Genomic DNA, 26,102 nt, shown 5'->3' with positions numbered 1-26,102 from the left:
GAGTCAACAAAATTATTTCGTCATCACTGACAAAATCAAAGCTGTGTCTGACTGTCTGAAACCTGTCAAACTGTATTAACCAAAAGTGCCTCAAATATTGAAAAGCTGCAAATATTTTTCTTTTTTGTAGAATCTTTGTTTTCAAATAGTTTGAAGGGAGCTTTAAGTGTCTTGTAAAAAAGTGTATGTTGCATTAATTTGTACATGTGCGAACCTGCATGAAATAAACCAAAAATATTAGCATTTTTAATTTTATTTATTGACACCAGTTTAATCTCACACATTGTGTTTCACATGTATAAGAAAATCTCAGATAGGTTTTTCAAAGTGAGTGTTTGAGTAAATTTCATGCATTATACCATTTTAAATCATTTAAAATTTTCATCTTTACATGCACATATTAATTCATAGATTTTCTAATTTTACCGATGAATATGGGAGTACAGACAGTTGAACCTAAAAGTTTAAGGTAAAGGGACACATGAATAACCGTTTAATGATCATCATTTGGTTTAAAAAAAACTACTCTTTTTCTGATTTAGCTCTTCAATTTTCACTTTTCATTTCATTGATTCCTCCAAAGTCAAGTAGATGCTGCACAGGTACTGATAGCATGGATTTGTAATTGAAAAGGTTTGGGTTTATAGGAGGCAAATAAATGCATCCTAGCATATCACTAAAAAATACCACCATAAAATCAGTAAAGGAATTCAGAAGAATTTTTTGAAAAATTCCATGTATCTTAGCTTCCTCAGGTTTTCAATTAATTACACACAATTAAAACAACCATGAAATTAAAATTGTTCAAGAAGGAAGTGGTCATGGAGATGTTTTTTGTTTGACCTGAACTCATGAAGTTGCCTATCCAAAATCATAATACTAGCTAAAACAGGTAACAGCATCACTAGGAAAGACTGAAACAACAACTCAGATATTTAACTAAAAACTGGTCTTCTCAACTGCATTTATAGATGTTATGAGACACCTGTTTGGGACTGAGATGACAGTTAACTTTTGGAAACCTTTTCTCTCTGACTCCAAAAATAATGTCCAGCTACCAGAGAATCTGGGCTGAGGTGCTCGCTGGTTTCTAAGTATAGCTTTCCATCAGCAGTCAGGTGTGTTTACTATTTTTTTAGTGTTGTTGTATATCTGTTATTTCTAAATTCAGAAAATGTGGAAAGTCGAGCATCACCCACGGTGGTCTGGAAACACAACCTTTTGCTCCCACCCATTCATTTCTTGGCATCTGCACACAGACAGACTGGCCTGTAAAAGGAGGAATTAAAGGAGCTTCAAGCGGTCATGATGACCTCATGCTTTAGCCACAAAACAATAACCCCAGCAGCCGCCCGTTTTCCTCAGTGTGCAGCAATACACCCATGAAGGGCTACACATGGGAGCCAGCTGTATAAATACATGGAAGTTTCTTATTTGTTTAATATACAGGGCCCTAAGAACAACTTATTGTGCTCTTATTCCTGAAATTCACAGCAACTGTTTAGCAGTTTAAAGTTTATGGAGCAGGGATAAGATCAGTGTGCACAGTTCATACCTGTTTTGTTGACTTCTCCATCATCTGTTTCAGGGACCTTCTTCATGAGCTGGAGAAGTGCAATGCAGATCTAGTGGCCATTGCAGAGTGCTTTGTATGTAAGGTAAATATATGCAACTTCCTCTTTTTTAATTACATTAATTCATAGAAGCTTAGTAATTATATTTATTCATAAAGTAATTTTGCATCTTAGAGAGCTTATAAGCTCTGATAGTGTAGCCCTGGTCTTGAGTTAAAGTTTTTAACTGTTAAACTTTTTTGTGTGTTTTTTTGTTTTTTTTTATAGATACTAGCAAATACTACTGGTTTCACTGTATTTTTTTTTTTTTTTTTACATAAGCACACATTCAGATAAAAATATGAAATTACAGAAAATTCCAAATACTAAGGAGCTTGGGGGGTTTTAATTGGAGGTAAATCATTGTTTATAGAACAATTCATCCGACAGTTTCAGATGAATTGTAGCCAGTGCTCAAAATGCATTTATCGTCTTTTTGAAAAGGGAAATAAAAGTTCCGCTTATCTTAACAATTTAACTTTAAGAGCCCTGTTTTTGTGTGGTTTAAACGTTCTTCCACACCCACTTTTCATTTTTCTAGATCCCACAGAAATTATTGCATGATCATGTCCCTTGATAATGTGTTGCATTCCAGCACTTCCTACTAAACATATTACATTCCCTCCCTACCATATTGCAATCACCCCCACAACCACAGAGCCACTGTCTGACCAAATTCAAAAAAGAGAAACACCCATTCATCATCCAGACTCCCAAAATACAGCAGCTGGTGTTGCAACACTTGGTGCTTATTACAGCCCCACGCCATTTGTTTGGGATAAGAGGCTGAAATCTGTAAACAAACAAGCACACAACCTTCTGTATCTTGTCAGCTACCAGTTAGCGCTTTAAGAAATCGCAAAATAGATTTTTTTTTTCAGCGTTAAAAAGATGTGGCAATGTTTCAGGCCTCTTCTTGCTGGACCTGGTATGAGTCACACTCAATTAAAAATTTCTTTTTTGTCGGCTGTCGCAATGTAGGTAATTAAAACAAGACAATATAGTTGTGGTGTTAAGAGTTGCTTCATGCAGTAGATATATTGGATGAGGGAGAGATGAAAGAATGTCTCCACCCTTTTCAAATCAGCCTGATGTTGTAAAGCATGTAAAATATCTAAAATCATTTAGCTGGCATGGCTCTCATAAGTTGCTGATTTAAAGATATTGTGATATTCTAATCCCAACCCATTTGCTGTTCTCATAGCTCATGCAAGCTTACTGTGTTCAAACGTCCACCCTAACCCCTAAATCCCTCAATCACCATATAGAGCGGGGACTATATAGTGGACTTTGTAGTGAACTCGGTTAACTTACCATTCAGACAGACGATCACTGCCTTTTGCTACCCGTTGGTCACATAACTCTTCTTCGACTGCACGGTGCCTGCACCATCTTTGTTATTAGTCGCCGCTGTCGAGTAGCGGCAGCCTCTGGCAACACCAGGCCAAACAGCAATCCCATAATGCTCTCCATGCAAAATATTCCAGATTATATCTGCCTCATCTGAGGCCTTTCTTTTCTTCTCATAAACTTTGTAGACACTTTTTCTCTTACTACCCTTGGCCATTTGCAAAGAACCGCAGAGAGAAAGGTGAGCTTCAATGACTGTCTTAAACCATAGCTCACCACACATATACAAATGTGCCTGCACAGAAAAAGATAGCTAACTGGGGACGAGCATGCAGATCGGCCTTACGTAAACATATCAAGATAATGAATAACAATTAGGAGGACCATTAATTTAGATTATCCACCCAGAAATAAAAGATTTTCCTCTGTACCTTTAATAAGTTTTCCTTTTTACCTTGCTTTATCATTTTTGTTTAAATTACATATGTTCATATAAAGCGTGTTCCTCAAATAAAGTTTTCTTAGAGGTTAGATTTCATCATTAGGTTAGGTTATTTAGTGTTTTTCAAAAGGAAGGTTAAATTTTTCCCTAGCATGCATTTAAACCATAGTTCCCTACATTTAATAGCACACTAACACAAAAAAAATCACAAAGTAAGAACAAAGCACTTGGAAAAAGATAGCAAACTAGATAACTTAAACTCATAAATGCTGTTTAACCTTCAACAGAATTTATTGCTTAAATTATATACATGTGTTTTTGTAATCCATATCTCAGTCATTTGAAATGTTTATTTTGGAAGCAGCACCTGAAAACTCTTTCTTTATTTTCTTCTTTTTGTTTGATATGGAACAATGACTTTGCTTAACAAATATATATTATCATTTCCTGGAATTAATGATCCTCATTTGAAAAACATGAATTTTTCATCGTTCAGCTCAATAATTTTTTTTCATCCAGCCTTTCATTGAATCATAGTTTTTTAACCTTGTGTCGTTTGCCGGTTGCATTTTTACATTAACATCTCTACAAAGTTAAGGAAAGCTTTAGCATTTAGTCTTAAAAACCCTGGATATTTCCCTGAAAAATATAAAATTTAGACCAGAAAATTAAGCATGATAAATTGTATTGGACTAGTAATCTTCTTGTAACTCTGCTTGTACGGACATGTCTTTTTATCAGGAAAAAAACGGTATTAGCTATTGCAACCACTGACCGTCTCCAGCGTTGCGTGGCAATTTCGAGCTGCCCTTCTCCATGTGTGTGCCTCCATATATTATTCCAGACTGATGTCTTGTGACAGGCTTTTCTTTTATTATGTAAAGGTAGTTTAGCAATGCTTGCTAAGACCCAGAAAGCAAATATATATAGTAGATGTATCTTAGAGTTATAAGAGTAAAGAATCACAGGCAAGCATATTTAAAAAAAAAAAAAAAGAAATGAATGTCGTCATAAATCTTCACCAAATAATTGTCTTTTTATCATTATGTTCTTTACTTTTTCACCCTCCTTGCTTTGCCCTGCAGCGAGAAAGCCTTTTAAAGGGTTGCATGGGCTGCTACACACTGATTGACAAAAAGAACAATTACAGAAGGAGCTAAAGCATTTTTTTTATTATTATTAATTTACAATGTTCAATGCCTACCTGCTGACTCACTTTGATAGGTCTGTTCTTGGGAAATCATTGCTCCGGCAAAACCTTGGACTTTATTACTTTGTTATTAAAGTGATGAGTGGGCTGTAAACCAGCATGACGTTTTTTTTTTTTTGTAATGATTACTGGCTGCAGCTCCAACAAGTCAAACTCCCTCCATATAATTTGTGTCTTTATAGTGCAGAGGAAGATGTCTCTTTTTCCACATATTCATATACCAGCTGCACACAAGTTTTCAGAACTTTAACTTGAAGATTTAGCATGTGGTGATTATATGATTTACCATAGCTAGTATATATTTCAAAAAATAGTGTGTTACAGATGTGAGTTATTCTAAGGTCTGCTGGTAAAATGGTTAGGTTCAAAGAGTCTCTGCAAATGTGTATGCTTTGCATCTCGGTGTCTGCATGCATGCAAGCTTTGCAGAATATGTTTCCATAGGGCTACTTATGCACTTTGTGGTCTGGTGCTTTTAGCTTCAAAGAGATATTAAGAGTGTGTGCTGGGGAGTTTTTGTCATCAGAAATCGATGGTGGCACATCTGGTTGGGTTTAGGACTGGTCTGTGGCAGCAGCAAGCTGGAGACAATGAGGAGGAGGGGAACGAAGGAGCTCTGCTTTTCAATTTAGGAAGGTTCCCACGGATAACCTCAGGCTAACACTTCAGAAGTTTTTTTTTTTGTGTATTTTCGTCCTACACGTTGTTTATATCATTTGATTTGGATAAATTAGAGATGAAACTCAAGCTTTTTCACACAGCTGTTGTCTGCAAAATGTAATTTACGATGGCTTAGATGTTCATAACTGTGTCAGAGTTTGCTTTGTAAGGGTGCATGTGTACATTGGCTGCAACTTTCCTCTGTCATCTGCCCTGTGTTTAAATTTATTCTAATTCCTGAAATCCTGCATTCTGCTCCTTCCTCTGTTCAGTCCACGCACACAAGAACTAACAGAGTTAGCACTGACTGTTAGTTTTGCAAGAGAGAAAATAAATATACACTCAAAGCCTCAAAGAAGACATGGGCAGAGAGTTGTGTTGCATAAACAGAAATAAAGTAACATCTTGGCTGGTGTTAGGATGAGACCCAAAGATCTATTTTTCAAATATGAGAAAGTCACGCTGCCCCTTTTGATGTCTTTGATGCTCACGGAGGTATGCAAGATGGGAAGATGTATCAGTTAAAGGGGCGGTGATGAGGAATGAGGGGCAATTTAATCCGCCCGCTCAGAGCTGTTGGTATAAACTTAGAATTAAAGGCTGGAAGTTCTGCTAATCATAAGCTGTAAGGACAATTTCAGTTAGGGTGAGTGAGCAGAGGAGAGTGAAGGCCTTGTATGGAGGCTCAGACTGGGCAGGGCAGCAATTATGAAATAGAAAACTAGTCATCAAAGCTGAAACTAGCAAAATATAATGTAAAATTAGTCATGAACAGGACAGAATTATATACATACATCTTGTTCAGAAGCTTAGTAACATACATTGTTTGAGTCTTTGTTTACCGGGTGTATATGTTTTCCAATATAGTTTGGAGTCGCAGTGTTTAATGTCTAAAAACAGTTATTTTATTCAGTACAAAGGTGAGAAGAATATCCAATTTCTCTTTTCCAGTCTTTGAAAACTTTTCGTAGTTTTATTCTGTTTGATTTATGAGCAAAGAAAAAATTAAATAAAAAGGAATCGATGCACTGATATTTTACAGTAGCTCCAGCACCTTATATTAGCAATTAGAGGAATCAGCTTTGGTTGCTAGAAAATAAAATTACCCCTACATAAGCACTGAGGAATAAAGTAAGGAAAAAGAACGGCTTTTATGTGTTCAGCCTTCCTGATATTTATTGAAAGTTCTGCACTAAAGCTTTCTGCAGAGCAGTAATGCTTTTACATGTGATAAAAAAATATATTTTATTTTTTTATATTTGCTTCTTCTGTCTCTTTGTTCCCTCTGACTTCATTTTAGACCTCATTGACACTGAAATAGTTTACCTTGAATTTTCTTTGTTCAGTAACAGCATCCACCTAGCAGGGCCTGGAGGATGTTTGTTTTTGATATAATTCTGTTCACCATCAAAGTTACATCACTAAAATGATTGTGGAAAACTGACCCTTTAACTACAAAATAGTAATATTGATTCAATACCAAAATCTGTACATTGATCATTGATCCTCATCCATTAAACGATGGCAAGCAAGGCAAACCCTTTACATTGATTTTAAACTTGGCTTATGTTTTTAAATGCTCTAGATTTTTTTAAGTGTTTTAACTCAAATCTCTGTAAAAATGAAAATATATATTTTGCTAACCACTGCATTAAACTGTAGTAAATTTTGACATTAAGTACTGCATATCAGACAACAATGCAGGAGTAATTGAAGCAAATAGTTTTCAAAGTGATGGCTGTTAGGAGACACTAGTGTTTTTTTTAAATATAGTATTAATATTACTTTAAATATGAGATGTTTTAGTCAGTATTATAAAATATAACTTATAAGATTTTTACAAGAAAACTAACAAAAATTGGGTATTTAATCTAAACTTTAATGTGTTTTCTCTAATTTTGAAAAACAGAATATTACACCTTTGTTTAAATACCTTTTTTTTCCCTATTGAAAGAACCTACTTGCGTGAGTATAGCTTTTCAACCTATAAGGTATTTAAAACAAAACAAACCACATCTGTAAGTGATCAATGATAGATATCTGTCCCTGATAGACATAAATCCCAGCGCTCCCACATAACACACATGAAAAGAAGTTTGATTTCTTATGTTGTCTTAACAGTTTGTTGAAAAGTTTGATATTCAGTGGGAATATGATACAGTGTTGATAAAAGAATCTTAACATTCTTACAATAAAAAAATGAAACAATTAAATAGACATAAAATTAAAACAAAAAACTTTCCAAAAAGTTTTGTTTTTTTACATATTTTGAAGCATTGTCTGTTTTTATGCAAATGGGGAGTCCATTGCTGCTTTTAGGGGTTGTTTGGGAACCCCTGATCTAAACCTTATTTTCACCTCTTTAAGACACATTAGAGAAAGCAGAGACAGGTGGAGGGTCCAAATTAAGAAACTGTTTTTGTTTGGGGAAAGAAACATGCAGCATGCGTAAAGCAGTAGTGGCATATGTCATCAACCTCTTTAAATTGGTAATTGTTTTTAGAAATTTGGTCCAATAAGAAAAAGCCAATTTTCTGAATGATTTTCTAATTATGAACTTGATAACTCAAGTTATGCTTTCACTCATTCAAGTGGGTTTGGTAAATAGCTGTAGTATTGTGTCAAAATCTTTCCAGATGTTACCTTCTGCTTGTCAAAGATTTTACTTTGGGTCAAGACTTTGAATTGTCCACAGGCTAAATTCCGAATCCCCCCAAACACACCAGAATGCTCAAGATTTCGTTTATTAATAATGAGTAATAATCTGATGTAATTGTACTTGTTCCCTTTATGTTTCTTGCAGAGTGAAGAGTTCCATATCTATACCCAGTACTGCACTAACTATCCACGGTAAGAAGTGACCTTTCTTTCTCTGTTAATGTCCATCAGGGTTGTGGCGACTGGGGAAACAGAAACTTTGAAAAATAATCATTCATAGTTCTCATCAGCAATTGCTTAAAGAAAGCTGATTGGTTTGTTGGTATTACTCTTGGTCATATGGGAATGATTTAATGAAATAATTCTAATAGAAGTGTATTTGGAACCTAGCATTATAGAGCAAGTGTTGCCGAAATGTAAACTGGTGATGAATCTTGGGGTTTCTGTTTTTCTCCAGTCAATAATTTTGGATTAGATCCGGACTTTTATTCCCTAATCAATGTTTCTTAAGTATGAAGGCATTCTTACATGGATGAACTTCATCCAAAAGTGTTTCCAACATTTAATCCATAAAACATACATTCTCTCAAAACCAGCTACCCCTACATCACAGAAATTCTATCTTCCAATACATTCATGCTTTTTTCTGTGAGACATTGCATTTTTTTTTTGTTCTGAAATCTGTTGTATAGATGTCCTTCCGTTCTTATCTCACCTACACATGCAATCTTCCCAGCATCTCACCTTTCTCCATTGTGAACACCTTTCAGTTAAGTACATTTTAGCCTCTCTGACAAGCTGACACACACTCTTCGGAGAACTCCTTTTGCAGGAGTCAAAGTGTCTACAGTCAGTTGTGCCTCAGGGCTTCTCCGCCTTCCCTAATGCTCCTTTCTCCATTTTTTCCCCTCCATTCTTTTTGTGACAGCTCACATGCTGACAGATGGGGTATTAAAGTTGTCACCTTATCGTACCTAATGCTGTTAATGTTTTATTCTGTATTGTGCATGTGCCGTGGTGCCTTGGGACACCTAGGAGGTATAATCTTGGTTTTATGTGTGTCAGTGATTATAATGAGTGATAAAATCCTCCTGAAACGTGAGGTTATTCTTCATACTCTGACAAGCCGCTTCTATCTGGCACACCTTCTCTCCAGGCTGCAAATCTTTTCACTGAAAAAAGCACATGAGAGGACAATGCCTGCGAGTTACCGACTAATTAAAAGCTGATTTGTATGCTGTCATTCTGTTTATGATTGTCCTTCTCCTACATCCTCACCACAGCTGGTGACCCCAGCCGAGGTCACACACAAGGAGAGGCTTTGCACATAAACGCACACTCACTAGGCTATGGATGCACCACGGCCATCGAGATTTCTAAGGTCGGGTTTCCTCCAGAACAATGTGAGGCCTATGCTGGAGTGGCACTGGAATTCAGACATGCCGACATACATACACAAATGCACACACACAAACCCCACACACACACCCATAGAAGACGCAAAAGAATAAGACAAGTTCACAACAGTCTTTTTCCACTGTGCTGAAAAAGCTCTTTATTCTTCATTGGGTTGCACACTAAACAAGCTCCACCAAGCAGTAAATCTGGTTCTTACAAGGTTGTAAAGGGGCTGCTGTATCAAAGGAATGAGTTTCAAAATTTTGTTTAGGTTGGCAAAACCAAAAAAGCATTCAGCTTGTGTCGAGCAGTTAAATGTAACATCTTAGTCTGAAATATGGCTGTAAGATCGACCCTCAGTAAGTTGAGAAGAACAGGAGACATTTTTTTTTTTTACTTTTTTCGAAGGTCATTGTTGACGCATTTAGTCCACAATAAAACAATGCAGGAAAAGAAATCCATGTAATCACAGTACGGTAATATGCTGCACAGTGTTATGCAAATTTTCATTGGCACTTTCTAATATTACTAGAGAATCACTATTTTCAATGGATATTATTGGACCGCATTAGGAAATGAAAAAACAAAAAATCATCTGAAAGGTGGCATGCATTCTACCTAAGCCATCCTTAATGAAAACCATTACCACCAATAGTGCAATTGGATTCAAATTACGATTTCTACATTAAACTTAGAAAACCTTTCAAAATTTGTCTGTAACTTCAGAAAGATTTCCCACTAAGTAATGACTTTGTGACAATTGTCACATTGACATTTGTCACTATAACTTAACAAAATGTAAATAATTTCAAATGGTTTGAATGCTTTTGCTTAAAAAATAAATGTAAAAAATGTCATTTCTAAATTATTTACCCATTGTTTTAAATGCTTAATGTTGTTTTTCTGTCACATTTGTTAAACTCATCTTCTGTTATTGTTTTGCAAAATGTTTTCAGTCATCAGAATATTTTCCTCAGAGAATACATTAAATCTTCCTTCCTCCGCCTTGTCTTAAACCTTCTTGGCTATGCCATCTTATTCATAGAGCATTTTCTCCACAGCTCAGTGGCTGTGCTAACAGAGTGCATGAGGAACAAGGCGTTGGCCAAGTTTTTCCGCGAGCGCCAGGAATCTCTAAGACACTCCTTACCCCTGGGGTCCTACCTGCTCAAGCCAGTGCAGCGGATCCTTAAGTACCACCTCCTGTTGCATGTAAGTCTGTCTGCCAGCTGTCTGTTTCAAACACACCCAAATACACACAATGTTATGCAAAAAATCATCTTTGTCAGAGCCTGAAAAAACTTGTAGCAGGAAACTTATAATTTTGTTCCCACATTGGCACAAATGTCCATTAAACTTGGCTTAAAACTCGGCTCTGGCAAAGGAGCCAAATGCTCTAACATATGTTGCACAGTATGACTGTTCCGATGGATGTTGTATGTTGTGTTTTTTTTTTAACCACAAAATGGAAGAGGATTCCTGTGTGTACATGCATGCATTGAGTGCTTACTTAAAATCTGTTTGTATGTGATGGCACAGGAGATAGCCAACCATATGGAAAAGGACACAGAAACCTATGAGGTGGTGCAGGAAGCCATCGACACCATGCAGAGAGTGGCCTGGCACATCAATGACATGAAAAGGAAGCATGAGCACGCTGTCAGATTGCAGGTAAAAGATTTCCAAACCCCTATAACTTAAAAAAGACAGTTATTTTCCTGTCCTGCTGTGCAGTCATGTGAACTCACCACACATACCCTGATCTTCCCAATATCTTACGCAAGATATACTCCTAATGATGGCCTTGCAAAAGGAAGAGATCAAAGGAAAAACTGTTTCTTTTATCTGCTGGGAGACGGGATTGGTCTGCAGGAATGTGTAAAAACATTCAGTCTATCGACCCTCAAGATGTATTTTCGGTTGTTGTTGAGCTTTATACAGGGAATGCTCAGATCAGGTTTTCTCTGGCTGGAAACTATTTTGAATTTTCCTTGATCTCTGACTCAAGGCTAATAGCAATCTTGACTGATTTTAAGTTATTTTCAAAAAGTATAACCCTAACCCTTTCATATAGTATACAAAAGATAGAAATAGTAATTTCCTGAATCCTCCAAAAATGATTCATCTAAGTTCCTCCATAATGGAGGAACTTAGATGTTTAATCAACACTATATGCAAGTCCCTGGAAAACTTGAGGTTTTGATTATAAACAAAAAAGCAGAATACATTAAATTACCTCACATTGGAATCAAAGAAAACCAATATTAAAGTTCTACGTATGAAAGAAAATCTAATTATTTTAGAGATGTTGTTCTAAACAACAAATCTTTGTTTAGCTTTCAATTACTCTGTATTTGTTCCTTCATGAAGACATTTAGGCCATTGACCACTCTTCTCCCATTTCCGGATAATTTTTCTTCTACATCTTAGAAATGTTCTATTTTTATATATTTATTTATTGCAATTATGTAATTGGTCTTCCTGTTTTGTGTCATAATAAACATCTTATCTAACTCCTCTCTGTGTGTCCCGACTGCAGGAAATCCAAAGCCTCCTCACCAACTGGAAAGGCCCGGACTTGATCGGCTACGGAGAGTTAGTTCTTGAAGGAACATTTCGCCTTCAACGAGCTAAGAATGAAAGAACCCTCTTCCTGTTTGACAAACTATTGCTGATCACCAAGAAGCGAGAGGAAACCTACACGTACAAGGCTCACATTTTGGTCAGTTAAACAACTTAAAGTACATGCCTCATAGATTGCTGAGCAGCAGATGTTTTCTGATTTGTAGCAGTGATTCTAATACAGCTTATGGTCTGTCTCTTCCAGTGCTGCAACCTTATGCTGGTGGAGGTTATTCCTAAAGAGCCGCTGAGTTTCAGTGTATTTCACTACAAGAATCCCAAACTACAGCACACAGTCCAGGTAGAGAAATACTGTATAAAGTTGCAAGTGTTATTTTGATTGTAATTACATGTTTGAAAATGTTTTGTAGCCACTTGCAGCATTGTGTAAGCGCTAGAAAGTGTGCGGATTGTTTGCAGGTTTCTTATTTTTGTAAAGACTTTACAGACTCACTGGAAGGAGCTGCTTGGGCATGTTGAGAGTTTAATGGCTAAATGCAGTCATTGTTGTCAGCTAACTACTCTGTTTTGGGTGTCCATTAGGGAAAAAAAACAACTAGTTGCAGAAGACTCCTGATGCTGCATTTGCAGCTCATGTATAATATAACCTTCTTAGCATGTTTTTGTGCTCTTACTTCAGGCAAAATCACAGCAAGACAAGCGCATGTGGATCTTGCACCTTAAAAGGCTCATACTTGAAAATCATCCGGCAAAGATTCCTGCTAAGGTGAGAAAAGCTCCCAACAGATTAACTGGAATTTGTTTGAAATGTTTTCAGTTAAATATTTTTCTTTTACTGCCCATATAATCCTTTAGCTCTTCTGGTGACCTTCTCTTTGCCTTCTGTTTTATTTATTTATTTATACTTTTTTTTTACATTTTATTCCTAATATCAAAATTATCTCCTTTGATAATTACAATGCAAATAAATGAAAGTTATCCAAAGTAACACAAAAAGTTTTAAAAAACGTTTTTAATTATTAATTTTAATTATAAAAGTATTTAAAGATTAAAAATGTACATTTTGTATGGTTAAGCCGGATTAAAGAACATGGTTAAAAAGAAAAACTTTAAAATTTAGTGACTCTAGGGCCTTTTTCAACATGCACTAGTCTGTGCATCCTGTGTGTGTAAGCAAATGTAAATCAAGGTGTTTGTGTCATGATGGGTTTACTGAGAGGCCCAAGATGCAGAACACAACGGACTCAGGGGAAAAGTTAAACAAGTTTATTGTTACACAAGCACGTAGTAAATGTACAGTTTGCTGGTTCAGGCCTGGGGACTGGTTCACTGGAGTCTGTGAGGGAGACAGTTCAGTTAGCGTTGGCTTGGTTGGAATTGATCTTGAGAGATTCGGGTTTGTACCTTGAGATGCGTAGAAGAGACTTTGGGAGAGGAACTGTTGGGTCCGGAGATGGTTTGGTTCAGCAGAGTCCGATAACTGTTTCAGCGTCTTACTTCTAGTGAGGGTGTTGACCTTGGTTTGAGTTCCCAGCTCTAAATCCAGAGCTGCTTGGAAATCCAGAAGAGAGTCTTCAGGTTTGGCTCAGAGGGCAGGCTCAGCAGGTTAAGCTCTTCCAGAGCTTCACATGAGAAAAACAGGTAACCTGGAAGCAGAGACAAAAAGGTTAAAATCCAAACTGGACTCAGAGATAGCAAAGTTCTCAGGAGGTTCTGGGCTTAGGTGCTAACCAAACTGATTAAACACTGCGGCGTCGAGGCAAGGTCTGAAGACAGCTTAAGTACTGTGGTCCTCCTGATGAGATGATCAGTCACAGGTGTGCAGGCAGCTCAGCTCGGCGGACTCTGCTGGAGGAAGGTGGAACTTCTCCAGCTCCCAACAGTTTGAAGTCCAGAGTATGTGTTAAAAATGTGGTAGTGAGGAGTATATCACCATTCATTTATAACAATAAAGGTTATTTAGAGTGGAATAAAAAATACTTTTTCCTTCTGAAATGTTTCACTTTTTCACACCAAAACCACAAATATCAGTGTGTTTTAATATTATATATGATGCAGCAGCATAACATATTCCATAACTGGGAATCTGGAAAAAGCTCTTTACAGATAAAAATCTGAAAAATGTGGCATACAGTTTTATGTCCATAAAACCTGAAAGCACCATCCTTATGGTGCTTTACACTGTTGGCTGCATCATGCTGAGGGAATGCTTTTATTCAGCAGGGACACCGACTGATTAGAGTTAACTGGAATAGGGATTGAGCTAAACACAAGATGAACCAGAAAGAGAAATATAAGCCACAAAAGGATGGGGGGGGTTAGCCTCCCTGTAGGAGAACAATTTTAAACAAACAACCAGAGTTACAATAAATCCATCATGTTAGAATAGACAAGTCATACCAAAGGTCTAAATTGATTTGAGAAGCAACACTGAGGTTTATGTTTATGTTAAAAAATTTGTAAATGTTTAAGGAGTAAAAAAACTACAGTTGACAACTATTAATGTATGTATTCAATCATTGCCTGTTACTGATACTTACGTTAAGACTGTAATGTGGCGCCCCCTAGTGTAACAGCTATTGGATCTTAGAATTTTCTAACTTTTATTCTTTCTTAATTTTTTTTTTTTATTTCAGGCCAAACAAGCCATTTTGGAAATGGACGCAATCCGTAAGAGCTAGTTTCTGAATTTTGGCAGCTGGCCATATCTAAAAAACTAGACTCAAATTTATAGAATATTAATGTTTCTTATGAGTGATTGATTTTTGTTCGTTTTTTTAGACCATCCTGGGTTTCACTACAGTCCTGATGGTGAGAAGAAAGACTCCCTTCAAACCAAGGAAGGCCCCACTCCTCGTCGAGGGCGTAGAAAAGGTTTTTAAAAAAATAACCTTAAGACAGGTATCCAAAGGAAACATTGAGAGATCTTAATAAATGTTATTTACTATTTTAACAGAACCCCTCTCCAAATTGCTGAAGAATGCAAAGCAGAATGCTACAAACAATGATGGTGAAAAAGTGAGTCACAGCCAAACAATACAAGGGAATTTCATTTTCTCTTTGCATATAAACATGCTTCCTCTCCTTCCCAGCGTACCAGTCTAGGCGCTACCCTTCTGTCCCCTGTGTCCCAGCTGGCTCTGGGTACTATAGGGCGAAGCCGTAGCTTGATCAACCAATCGCAGGAGTCCCTGGACCCTGGGGATCACTACGGCCACAGTGACAGAGAGGAAGGGGATGAGTCTCATCAGCAGGATGCTGACGATGAGGATGACAGTGTTCGGGTAAGTTTATGCATCAGATTAACACCACACCTATATGACAAACTTTTCTCTCAAACTTGTTTGAAACTTTTTTTTTGTTCAGGCAAGTGGAAGGAGACTGAAAGTTCCAGGGAAATCCAGCAGGAAGAGGCTGAACCCTCAGGCATCTGTTGACAGCATAGAGCAGTGGAAAGCTTTCAACATGAGTGCCTCAGACCTGCAGGTGAGCTACTATACTAATACAAAGCTGAAATTTTTGGTATTTGGGTCTATTTCTCACGACATTGTTTTACTCCAAAATTGCGCAAGCCTCATGTACAACTTATTATTTCTGCTCTTCTTTTTAACTCAGAGAGCAAGGGAATCGCTAGTAAGGGAAGGAAGTAACCACCCTCCACTACTGAGGACTCCTCGCGTGATGGAGGAACCTCCGGATACCCCAGTCCCCTCTGTAATTGTGACAGAAACTGACCATTCTGTGAGGAACATTTGGGCTGATCACCGTGCCCGCAGGGCAATGTTCCCCACTCGCCAAAGAACAATGCAGCCGGATGATGACGATGAGGACATCTACCAAATGTTTGTTCCCACAGAACCTAGCGCACCTGAGCCAGAAACACTCCCCGAGCAACTGGAGGCCCCGTCGTCACCCAGAACCGCCCGACCCTGCAGCTGGCACGTTGAACAGGTGCCCACAGTTCAGGTAGACCCACCTGTTGATGGCAGTAGAGTACTGAGGAGGGCAAGAAGTGCTGGAGAGAAGGCTTCAGAGACTCAAGGGAGACGAGGGGTTGATGAGGCTGGCCACAGCAATTTGGAAGTGATTCACACTGAATCGTCCAGCAATGACATATCTGGATCCTCCTCAGCCGAGCAGTTAACAATGGACGATATTGAAAATGTATATGACAACATCAGCTACGAAGACCTGAGGAGCATGGGTCTGATCAGGAGAGACCCAGATGAAAGTCAGGCGAGTGAACAAGGTGTTGTAGAGGTCAGAGAGTCTCCCATTGAACCAGAAAGTTCATCAGAGAGCAACCGGTCGTCCACACAGGAGGTGAAGCCATATGGGAGCTGTGATCTTAAGATAGTTGAAGACACCATATATGACACCATCTGTTTTAGAGAACCACCATCATCTGAGGTGAAGCAAAAGAATGAAGGATGTAAAGAAAAACAAGAGAGGGACAGTTTGTCGTCAGAAAAAAATCTGGCTCAAAGTCTTGATGAGTTTGGTTTTACAGAGAGCCTAGATATCCGAAAGAAGGAAGAAACAGAAACTTCCCACCCTGTCCTCTGCTCTATCGAACCAAATAATCCTTCCTCTGCTTCTAAAACCATTCCTCTGGACTCCAAAGGAGCTGCTCGGATGTCTGAGGAGGTCGATGAGCTTTGTAATGACTTAGAAAACTACATGAAGAACACAAAGAAAGCTGAACGACTTCCAGCTGCATTCCCTGTGAATTCCAATGAGTCACCTAAGAAGGTATCCTCTGTTAAAAACAGCCCTACAAAAACCTACCCTGTGGTTAGTGCTCAAGCTGCCAGCCCTAAAGACAAGAGCCCACCAGCACATCAACCTCAGTCCCCACCTGTTACCTCTACACCATCATTCACCATCCCATTAATTAAATTTCCGGACTTTGAGAAAGAAAGTACCACTGCAGAAGAAACCCACACCCCTGCTCTTGCATCCCGCCCCCTTCCTGCCACGCCAGAACCCCCTCCAGGCACGGTGAAGAGCATCCGAAACAGACTGGCACGCCTCAGCAGCGGCAGCTTCCGCCTTGAGGATGACGATCTGGTAGAGCTTCCGCCACGCAACACTGCTCCAAGAGAAGCCGCTCTGAAGGATCTTCACAGCCTGTTTCCAGGGGAGCTGGCCGGTCTGGACTCCCCCTTGGCGACCTCTTCATTCCTGCTAGGGGAATCTGTGGACTTGGAGCTGATGGACAAAACAAAGAGTCGTGTGTTCTTGATGGCCCGGCAATATAGCCAAAAGATCAAGAAGGCTAACCAGCTGCTAAGAATGAGAAGCATGGATCCAGGGGATTCTTGCAGTCGGGCCAGAGTGGACAGGAAACAGAAAGACCTTGCTGCTATCTTGGAGGAGAAAAAACAAGGCGGTGCGGCCATAGGTAATATGAAAAATTCTGAGCTGCATAATTGCTATGACTTTTCCTTTTTCATTTGCATCTTTCAAGACATGCACCAACTTTTGTAGGCTCATTTCACTTAGTTTAGTTAGTTTGACATTAAATTTGTGTTAATAAGAATAATTTATTTACCTAATAAAACTGCAGTTATTGGAAGCAACATCACTATCACTGCAAAAAGATATTCAAAACAGACGTATCTAACTTTTAAGTAGGGTTGAAACAACTAATCGGAATACTTGTGATAATCAATTATTGAGACAACATTTAGTAATCGATAAATGGAGTATAGAGACTGTAAAACGTGCCTTTAGCTGACAGAGCAAGCCACTTAGAGCAGTAATTATATTAAAATTGTAAAACAATATATATATATAGACATTTTGTATTTAAGATATAAAAACTATTTCATCTGTCAATATGCTCTATCCAGAACTCCTCAAGTGGAAAAGTTTTAGGAAATTTTGGCTATCGATTATTAATCAAAAAATAATCAACAGATTAATTGATTTGCAAAATAATTGTTAGTTGCAGCCCTAGTCGTTAATATGTTCTGTTAGTGATTAGCAGAATAGTTTTTTCTAAACCAGACAGGCTGAAAGTTTAAAAGAATCCATTTGGAGAAGCTAATGTATTTTTTAGCCTTTCTGGAAAATGCTCAATTCCTTAAAAATTAGCAAACTCTCTGTTGTTGAAGCATGAACAAAAAAGTTGTCATTTTATGGCATAATGCTTACTGAGAATTTGCAATCACCTAACTAATGAGAATGGCTCACCCTATCTCATCTTTTCTATTCTGCCCTCCCAGGTGCAAGGATAGCTGAATACTCACAGCTCTATGACCAGGTGATGTATAAAGATGCTCCTATTTCGACCAGTCAGAGCTCAGCCTCCTCGCATCACTTCCATCCCGGCCTCCCTTCCTCTCCATCCATGCCGGAAACTTCACTGGATGATGACTGGCTCCATTCCATCTATAGTAACGGGGAGCTAATGAACTTTATGTCTTCATCTAACAAGGGAACAGACACTAAAATGTCGTCTAGCTCTCAGCATAAACTCACCCATACCTCTTCCATCCCTTCTTTCAAGACTATCCAACCTGCTTCAAGAGCTCCATCATCACAAAGATGGAGCTCATGCATTTCAGCGCCAAGTGAAGAAGAGCATGTGTACAACTCCATAAAAAGACATCCTTCCTCTAATTCTCCCTCCTCAAAGTCTTCCCTGTCTAATCAGTCTCAATCAGCTGGTTCTTTGACAAGTCCCCAGCAAGAGACACGCTGCCAATCCGAGCTCAGTTGTAAAGGACCCACTGTGGATTCCAAAAGAGAAAGACCTCATGGACCTAGTTTAGCCCGTGCTGGTCGGCAGAGCAGCCTCCCAGATCAATCCACCCTGAGACAGTCAGACCTTACCCTCCAGGATAGTCAGCAGGTGGTTGTCCTGAACCGGGCTTCTGCTCTGTCCATCCTCAATGCCACTCAGAACTACCTGGCTAACTTCAAGGACAATGAAGACGATGACGACGACTATGTTGAGATCCGCTCAGAGGACGAAAGTGAAGTGGAGAGGGACAGATTGAACCAGGGAACCAGCAGCTCAACTCAGAGTCGGAGTGTTGTCCAGTCTCGGAGTTTGCCATGCACTCCGGTTCACTCTTGCCAACCGCTAAAGCCGCTGGAGCGCGAACACTTGGAAAAGTACCTGTGGAATGAGGAGCAGCAGAGCCAACCCAACATTGTCCATTCTCTGAGGGAAAAGTTTCATTGTTTGAGCTCCAGTAGCTTCGCATAAGGCTTCTGGAGAACTAAAAACCAAAAAATGCTAATATACCGCATATTGCTTGGATGGGTGCTGCTTTGCATCAAACATACTAACCATCACATCTTAGACATAAATAATACATCTATTAAAGCAATACCTGGATTGCAGCTTTATTTCTAGTGAACTATGTTACAGATATAACAAAAAGTATAGGTCAAAAAAGTATAGGTCATCTCTAGCTTTTATGTGAACTTCCTTCTAAGAATTATTAGAATTGCGATTTCTTGTGATTAATTATGATTTCAAAACTTCTAAACTGTTTTACATCTGATTCTTTTAGGACATTTTTTTTTGTACAGATGCAGTAGTTCAGAATATCGGATCACTTTGCTCCTAAGAACATTTAACTGCGTTGTTGTTCTTAGCGGAAAAGCCTTAGCATGCAACCTCTATTCTTCTTAACTAAGCTAAGATATGACATTGAACATTTGTGAACAAACTGCTTTTACAGTTCCGGATTTGTGCAACTTCAGATATACTGCTCAGGCTAGCGTGTAACTTTTAGGAGCTTTTATGAAAACAAATATTTGAGGTTACTTTACAATCCAGTAGGTTAATTGTTCCTATAGGTGGAGGTTTAGTCAATTTTCAAAATAGCGACTCGGTCTTTCTCTCTCTATGGTCACCTTTGGAGTGTTATGTTTAAAAAAAAATTCAAGATATTCTTTAAGAAATTACGAGTATCAATAAAATTTGAGAGCAAATATGAAAAATTGCTTTACATGCAGTAGATGATGCAAGTAAGTGCTATTTTGTTTTGTTTTTTTGTCTCCTAAAATCAGCTCATTTGAATTTTTGTTTTAGGGACCACAAGGGTAAAGAGGTCAATTGGTTTTATAGACTCCAGTACTGTATTTGGTGTATTTTTATTTTATTCAAATACAAATATATTTGTATTTACTTTATGGAACTCTATCACACTACTGATTTTACATCCTCACTCACAGAAGGAAATTCACATTACTATCAAGGACACTTTAAGGCTCAGGGTTGTTTTATTACCCAGAAAATTACAAACAGCTTTGTTTGATTTTATATAAAATAAGTACACATTCATGACAAATATATGGTATTTGTTTGACTGCGCTCCAATTTTCCCACTGAGTCACCAGTGTCACAGACTGTAAATCAGAGTAAAAGATATTTATTAACAGCTGTGCTATTATTTAGGGACTCAAAATATGAAAAAAACTGTGAATATTGTTGGAATTTTTTTTTCATGCACTATTGAATCATAAATTACTAAAATAACAAAGCACATGGGGGAAAAAGGCAAAATAGATAAAACAACAAATCCAAAAAAGGAAAATGAAGTATGTTTTTGTTGTACAATGTTTTATGGGTGGTATTTTGTCTCTTTTTTTTTGCACTTTTTCATTTTACATCTTATTTGTAAACACTTTGTAAAGTTGTACATTTTAGGAGTTATTCTTGTATGCCATAGATGTGCTTTATAATGCTTTGACGTTTAAGTTAAGTATACTGTATTTTTGTAACTGACTAGTCATCTTTGCTCAACAGGATAATGTATCTGAGCTAATAAATTCAGAATATTCTACATGTCTGTGTTTTTCTTTCATTTGAGAAACAAATACTATAATGTTTAACTGATGTGAAGTATATACCTTCACATCAGTTAAGAATGAATAGTTTAGAATTAATCTGAAATCAGTTGGAAGAAAATTATGTAATGGTTTCACTATTTGCTGGAAAATGTTCTTATAGTTTAGAACAGAGGTCTTCAACAGGGGGTCCTTGACCCCTTGGGCGTCCACAGAGGTACTGCATGGGGGTCGCGGAAGTTTTGGTTGATCAACATTTTTTTTTATATTCCCCCCTGCAATTTTTTTTTCACTAATTGAAATGTCTTTAAATACACATTAACATGAATTCAACATGCTGTAGTAAACAGATAAATGGAGGCAGAAAATTAGCCTGGGTGCCATTCCGAACTTAGTCCCGCCCACAAGGTTTGAGGTCGGGAAGTTCGGTCTGGCTCTGCTCCATAGTAGCGCGAGTATTATCGCCCACTGTCAGGCGATCCAATCAAATTGTCAGGGCGGGCTTTATACGATGATGGACAGATGATCAACAGTAACGTAATCAACCACGTGACCAAAGCGCGCTTGGGCGACAACAACAATGGCTGCCGCCGGAGAGTTGAGGTGGGTAGATTCTGCTATTAGGTCTGTTCTAGAAGATATCGACAGCAAATTAATTTTAAAAGAGGAAAAGAGAAACGCGATCACGGCTCATCTTCTTATTCTAGGCGCACAACTGCACGCTTTGATTTTTGTTGACAACAACTATGCATCGCTTAACATACATCACGCACTCCGTCGCTCTTATTGGTTGTAGGTCTATCCAATTTAGTGCAGAGGCATTTTTTTTCCTGGTCCGTTCAAAACACGCCCCATAATCACAGCTCTTTGGAGCAGTATCAGACTCATATTCTGACTAGAATTGAGTAGGACTACGTCAGGCTAGCAGAAAATGTCTTTCAGTCATCAACGCACACATTCAGCGACACACAGGAGCTCTTTCAAGCTGGGCACTGTTTCATTCACAACACCTGTCCCATCCACCAGGAATCAGAATCAGAAATACTTTAATAATTCCAGGGCGAAATTACTTTTGTTACATTACTACATATGTAATAGAGTGACTAGAGGACCAGTTTGATATTGCACAATTTCATACAATATATATAATTAGGGGGTCCCCGCTCCATCTCGCCATCAGATTGAGGGTCCTTGGCCTGGAAAACGTTGAAAACCGCTGGTTTAGAAGACTTACATTTAAGCAACTCCAGGTTAAAACTGTAGAGCATATGTGTTTACCAGCCCCGGTCAGGCCTGCAAAGCAAGTTCAACCCAAGAGCAGATTGTAAGGTGCTAAAAGGGATTTTCAAAAATCCCAACATGTCATCAGAGGACCTAGAGCAGGCCTTTTGTCTGTACTTCAAAGGAATGAGCAAGAAAATCTTTGCTTTCCAAGAAATACTTTGGCCAGACTAAAACTTTCCAAAAGGACTGAAGATTATTTTTCCTTTGCCAAAAAACTAAATGTCTGGCTCAAATACAGTACAAAATTCTCTGAAATTATTGAGGTGAAAGTGACCAGCTCACATTGATAGCATCCACTGTCAATTTTACCAATCATTCAAAGGTCCTTGAGGAAAACACAAGACCATTTCTCAAGCAAATGAAAGGTATAGTGGAGGATTATTGCGCCCTCTGCACTTTAAAAAAAAAATGCACATGCACAACCCTCTCCGCTCCTAAGAAGGAACGCCAATTAATCACGTGCAACGGCGTGCACGAGCCCATTTCTCCTTGTGCACGCTTTGTTTAAAAGTTGCTGTTTGCATCATACAAGCCTCCTTTCCAAAAGATTTGCATTTTTTCCACCATGTCATACTCACCACTAGTAAGGGAAAATGGAGACGAGCACTTTGGTCTGCCTTACGTAAACATATCACCAGAATGACCAACAATTAGGAGGACCATTAATTTTGCTCCACCTGGAAAAACAACATCCTCCACTATACCTTTAAAGCTCAAGCAAAACAGGACCCTTTGATATAAAATGACCAAATATGTTCTAGTTGACTTGGAATGGCTGTCACAGCTCAGAACTTAAGCCCACAGAGATGAAGTCTCATCTGAAGGTTGGAGAAGTATTTGACTTACAGGTGCTGGTCATAAAATTAGAATATCATGAAAAAGTAGATTGATTTCAGTAATTCCATTTAAAAAGTGAAACTTGTATATTATATTCATACATTACATACAAACTCATATATTTCAGATGTTTATTTTGTTTAATTTTGATGATTACAAATGACAACAAATGAAAATCTCAAATTCATCATATCAGAAAATTAGAATATTGTGAAAAGGTTCAAAATTGATGGCCCCTGGTGCCACACTCTAATCAGCTAATTAACTCAAACCACCTGCAAAAGCCTTTAAATGGTCTTTCAGTCTAGTTCTATAGGCTACACAATCATGGGGAAGACTGCTGACTTGACAGTTGTCCAAAAGACGACCATCGACACCTTGCACAAGGAGGGCAAGACACAAAAGGTCATCGCTAAAGAGGCTGGCTGTTCACAGAGCTCAGTGTCCAAGCACATTAATAGAGAGGCGAAGGGAAGGAAAAGATGTGGTCGAAAAAAGTGTACAAGCAAGAGAGATAACCGCACCCTGGAGAGGATTGTGAAACAAAACCCATTCAAAAATGTGGGGGAGATTCACAAAGAGTGGACTGCAGCTGGAGTGAGTGCTTCAAGAACCACCACACACAGACGTATGAAAGACATGGGTTTCTGCTGTCGCATTCCTTGTGTCAAGCCACTCTTGAACCACAGACAGCGTCAGAAGCGTCTTGCCTGGGCTAAAGAGAAACAGGACTGGACTGCTGGTGAGTGGTCCAAAGTCATGTTCTCTGATGAAAGTAAATTTTGCATTTCCTTTGGAAATCAAGGTCCCAGAGTCTGGAGGAAAAGAAGAGAGGCACTTCATCCACGTTGCTTGAAGTCCAGTGTAAAGTTTCCACAGTCAGTGATGGTTTGGGGTGCCATGTCATCTGCTGGTGTTGGTCCATTGTGTTTTCTGAGGTCCAGGGTCAACGCAGCCACATACCAGGAAGTTTTAGAGCACTTCATGCTTCCTGCAGCTGACCAACTTTTTGGAGATGCAGATTTCATTTTCCAACAGGACTTGGCACCTGCACACAGTGCCAAAGCTACCAGTACCTGGTTGAAGGACCATGGTATCCCTGTTCTTAATTGGCCAGCAAACTCTCCTGACCTTAACCCCATAGAAAATCTATGGGGTATTGTGAAGAAGAAGATGCAATACACCAGACCCAACAATTCAGAAGAGCTAAAAGCCGCTATTAGAGCAACCTGGGCTATCATAACACCTGAGCAGTGCCACAGACTGATCGACTCCATGCCACGCCGCATTGCTGCAGTAATACAGGCCAAAGGAGGCCCAACTAAATACTGAGTGCTGTACATGCTCATACTTTTCATGTTCATACTTTTCAGTTGGCCAACATTTCTATAAATCCTTTGTTTTTATTGGTCTTCAGTAATATTCTAATTTTCTGATATGATGAATTTGAGATTTTCATTTGTTGTCATTTGTAATCATCAAAATTAAACAAAATAAACATCTGAAATATATGAGTTTGTATGTAATGTATGAATATAATATACAAGTTTCACTTTTTAAATGGAATTACTGAAATCAATCTACTTTTTCATGATATTCTAATTTTATGACCAGCACCTGTATAGTCAGTTATAACAGCCAAAGCAATCAGGAGGAAAGGTGTTGTAACTATAACTTTTAACTATAAAACTAGTTATAAATGCATTTCCATCACACAGATGGTTCAATGCTGTGCTTTGTAGTTGTTTAAATAGGTAACTGCTTTTCATACAGGCCTCCTCTGGTATGCCCACAAGTGGTCCCAAGTAAAAATAATTGCTTGCTCAGCTTCTGGCTTGCTCTCCATGAGAATGTTCATAGCAATGTCCTTAAAAATGCTGTAAAACTGTGATTTGCCACCTTTGAGTTCTAGGGACAGAAACCCTGTGTTGCTTCACATCCTCTGCTTTCTGCCAGAAGAGAACCACCATAATGCAGTTTTATAGAGATTAAGACTTCTCTTGCATTAATTTTTTAGAAACAAATCAGGGAGCTACCTGATCCATTTAATGGTACGCCATGCTGATTGTTTATATAGGATGTTTTCTGTGTCTGCCTTTACATTGTGTCCCATACACCCCAAATCCCTTCTGGAACATGGGAAGAGGAGGGGGCTGGTTAAAAAAAAGCTGTAAGTCCAGGAACACATATTGAGATGAAAATCAGTGGCTGAGGCGAGATGTTGAGGTTGACTTCCCTTTTTTATTGTTCTTGCTGTGGGTTAGCCTGACAATCAGCTTCCAACACAGTCTCCTTCATCCCTAAAGGCCAATTTTAAGGCTGCAAATAAGACTTTAGTAAAGACTGGGACTGCTCTCCACTGCAGTGAATGACCTAAAACAGAAGAGATAGAACATTCCATCTGAAATAAGAATTAAGTGTTTAAAGATAAATAAGCCAAACTGAAAAATAATATTTAATTTCACATATTGAGTGATAATGTAAAACAGAACTTTTATCTTATTTTGTGGTATATAAATATCCACTTTATATAAATTAAATATAGTGTAATAAGGTTTAATCTAAGTTTCATCAAAGTAGATCATGTTAATTCAGATTCATTCATTAAACATACCAAACTTCTGGTTTGGTATGTTACTTATGGCTCAGAAAAAGCTGATCCAAACTGTTGGTAAAAAGAAGGAAATAGTAAAGAAAATCAGTTAGAGAATGTATGCAACTTGGAATCCATGTTTAAGGTTACCAAATGTTACCAACAGCAGGAAAATTACCCTAAACAAATATTTAGAGTTAGAAAAGTTTTTTTCAGAATCCTGAACTCAATTCAAACCAGTCTGTGGCAATTACTTTAAATGTAGTGATTAAAAAGTATCAGTTTTAAAAAAAAAAGAGTATGGATAATATTTCAATTGGAGATAATAGATCAGAATCAGAATCAGAAATACTTTAATAATCCCAGAGGGAAATTACTTTTGTTACACGCTCTAGTTACAGTTTTACATGATATATACACACATCCAACTATACAATATAGATAGATAGATAGATAGATAGAGAAGATATTCTCCTAATTGCAAATGTAGAAAAAAATGCAAAAAAATAAATAAATAAATACAATAAAAGTCGAAGCTGTGAAGGGTCATATGCCACCTCAATAGTTTAATATCAAATACAAGCAACACATTTTAGATTATTTCTACAAAAAAAAAAATAATAATAACTTCCTCCTTTTTCATATAATGGTAATGCATGTCTT

The 26,102-nt window shown here is 38.1% G+C and overlaps 1 protein-coding gene across 3 annotated transcripts in view; it reads left to right on the top strand.

Annotated features, from left to right (window-relative positions):
• The window catches only part of LOC119779124 (pleckstrin homology domain-containing family G member 1), a 48,441-nt gene extending 28,109 nt beyond the window's left edge, over positions 1-20,332 (top strand). For all 3 annotated transcript variants that reach the window (XM_038278655.1, XM_038278654.1, XM_038278656.1), the window contains exons 4-17: positions 1,589-1,658; positions 8,079-8,125; positions 10,393-10,543; positions 10,871-11,002; positions 11,871-12,053; positions 12,159-12,254; positions 12,594-12,680; positions 14,551-14,584; positions 14,696-14,788; positions 14,871-14,932; positions 15,007-15,198; positions 15,281-15,400; positions 15,530-17,318; positions 18,145-20,332. In XM_038278655.1, the coding sequence (XP_038134583.1) occupies positions 1,589-1,658; positions 8,079-8,125; positions 10,393-10,543; positions 10,871-11,002; positions 11,871-12,053; positions 12,159-12,254; positions 12,594-12,680; positions 14,551-14,584; positions 14,696-14,788; positions 14,871-14,932; positions 15,007-15,198; positions 15,281-15,400; positions 15,530-17,318; positions 18,145-19,133 (4,045 nt within the window). In that variant the 3' untranslated portion in view covers positions 19,134-20,332. The remainder of the gene's footprint in view (positions 1-1,588; positions 1,659-8,078; positions 8,126-10,392; positions 10,544-10,870; positions 11,003-11,870; positions 12,054-12,158; positions 12,255-12,593; positions 12,681-14,550; positions 14,585-14,695; positions 14,789-14,870; positions 14,933-15,006; positions 15,199-15,280; positions 15,401-15,529; positions 17,319-18,144) is intronic.
• Positions 20,333-26,102: the final 5,770 nt, after the last annotated feature.

This window comes from Cyprinodon tularosa, unplaced genomic scaffold (assembly GCF_016077235.1).
Source record: "Cyprinodon tularosa strain WSP-4 unplaced genomic scaffold, ASM1607723v1 ctg143, whole genome shotgun sequence".
NCBI classification, from domain to species: domain Eukaryota; kingdom Metazoa; phylum Chordata; class Actinopteri; order Cyprinodontiformes; family Cyprinodontidae; genus Cyprinodon; species Cyprinodon tularosa.
This window is presented reverse-complemented; position numbering and strand designations above follow the sequence as displayed.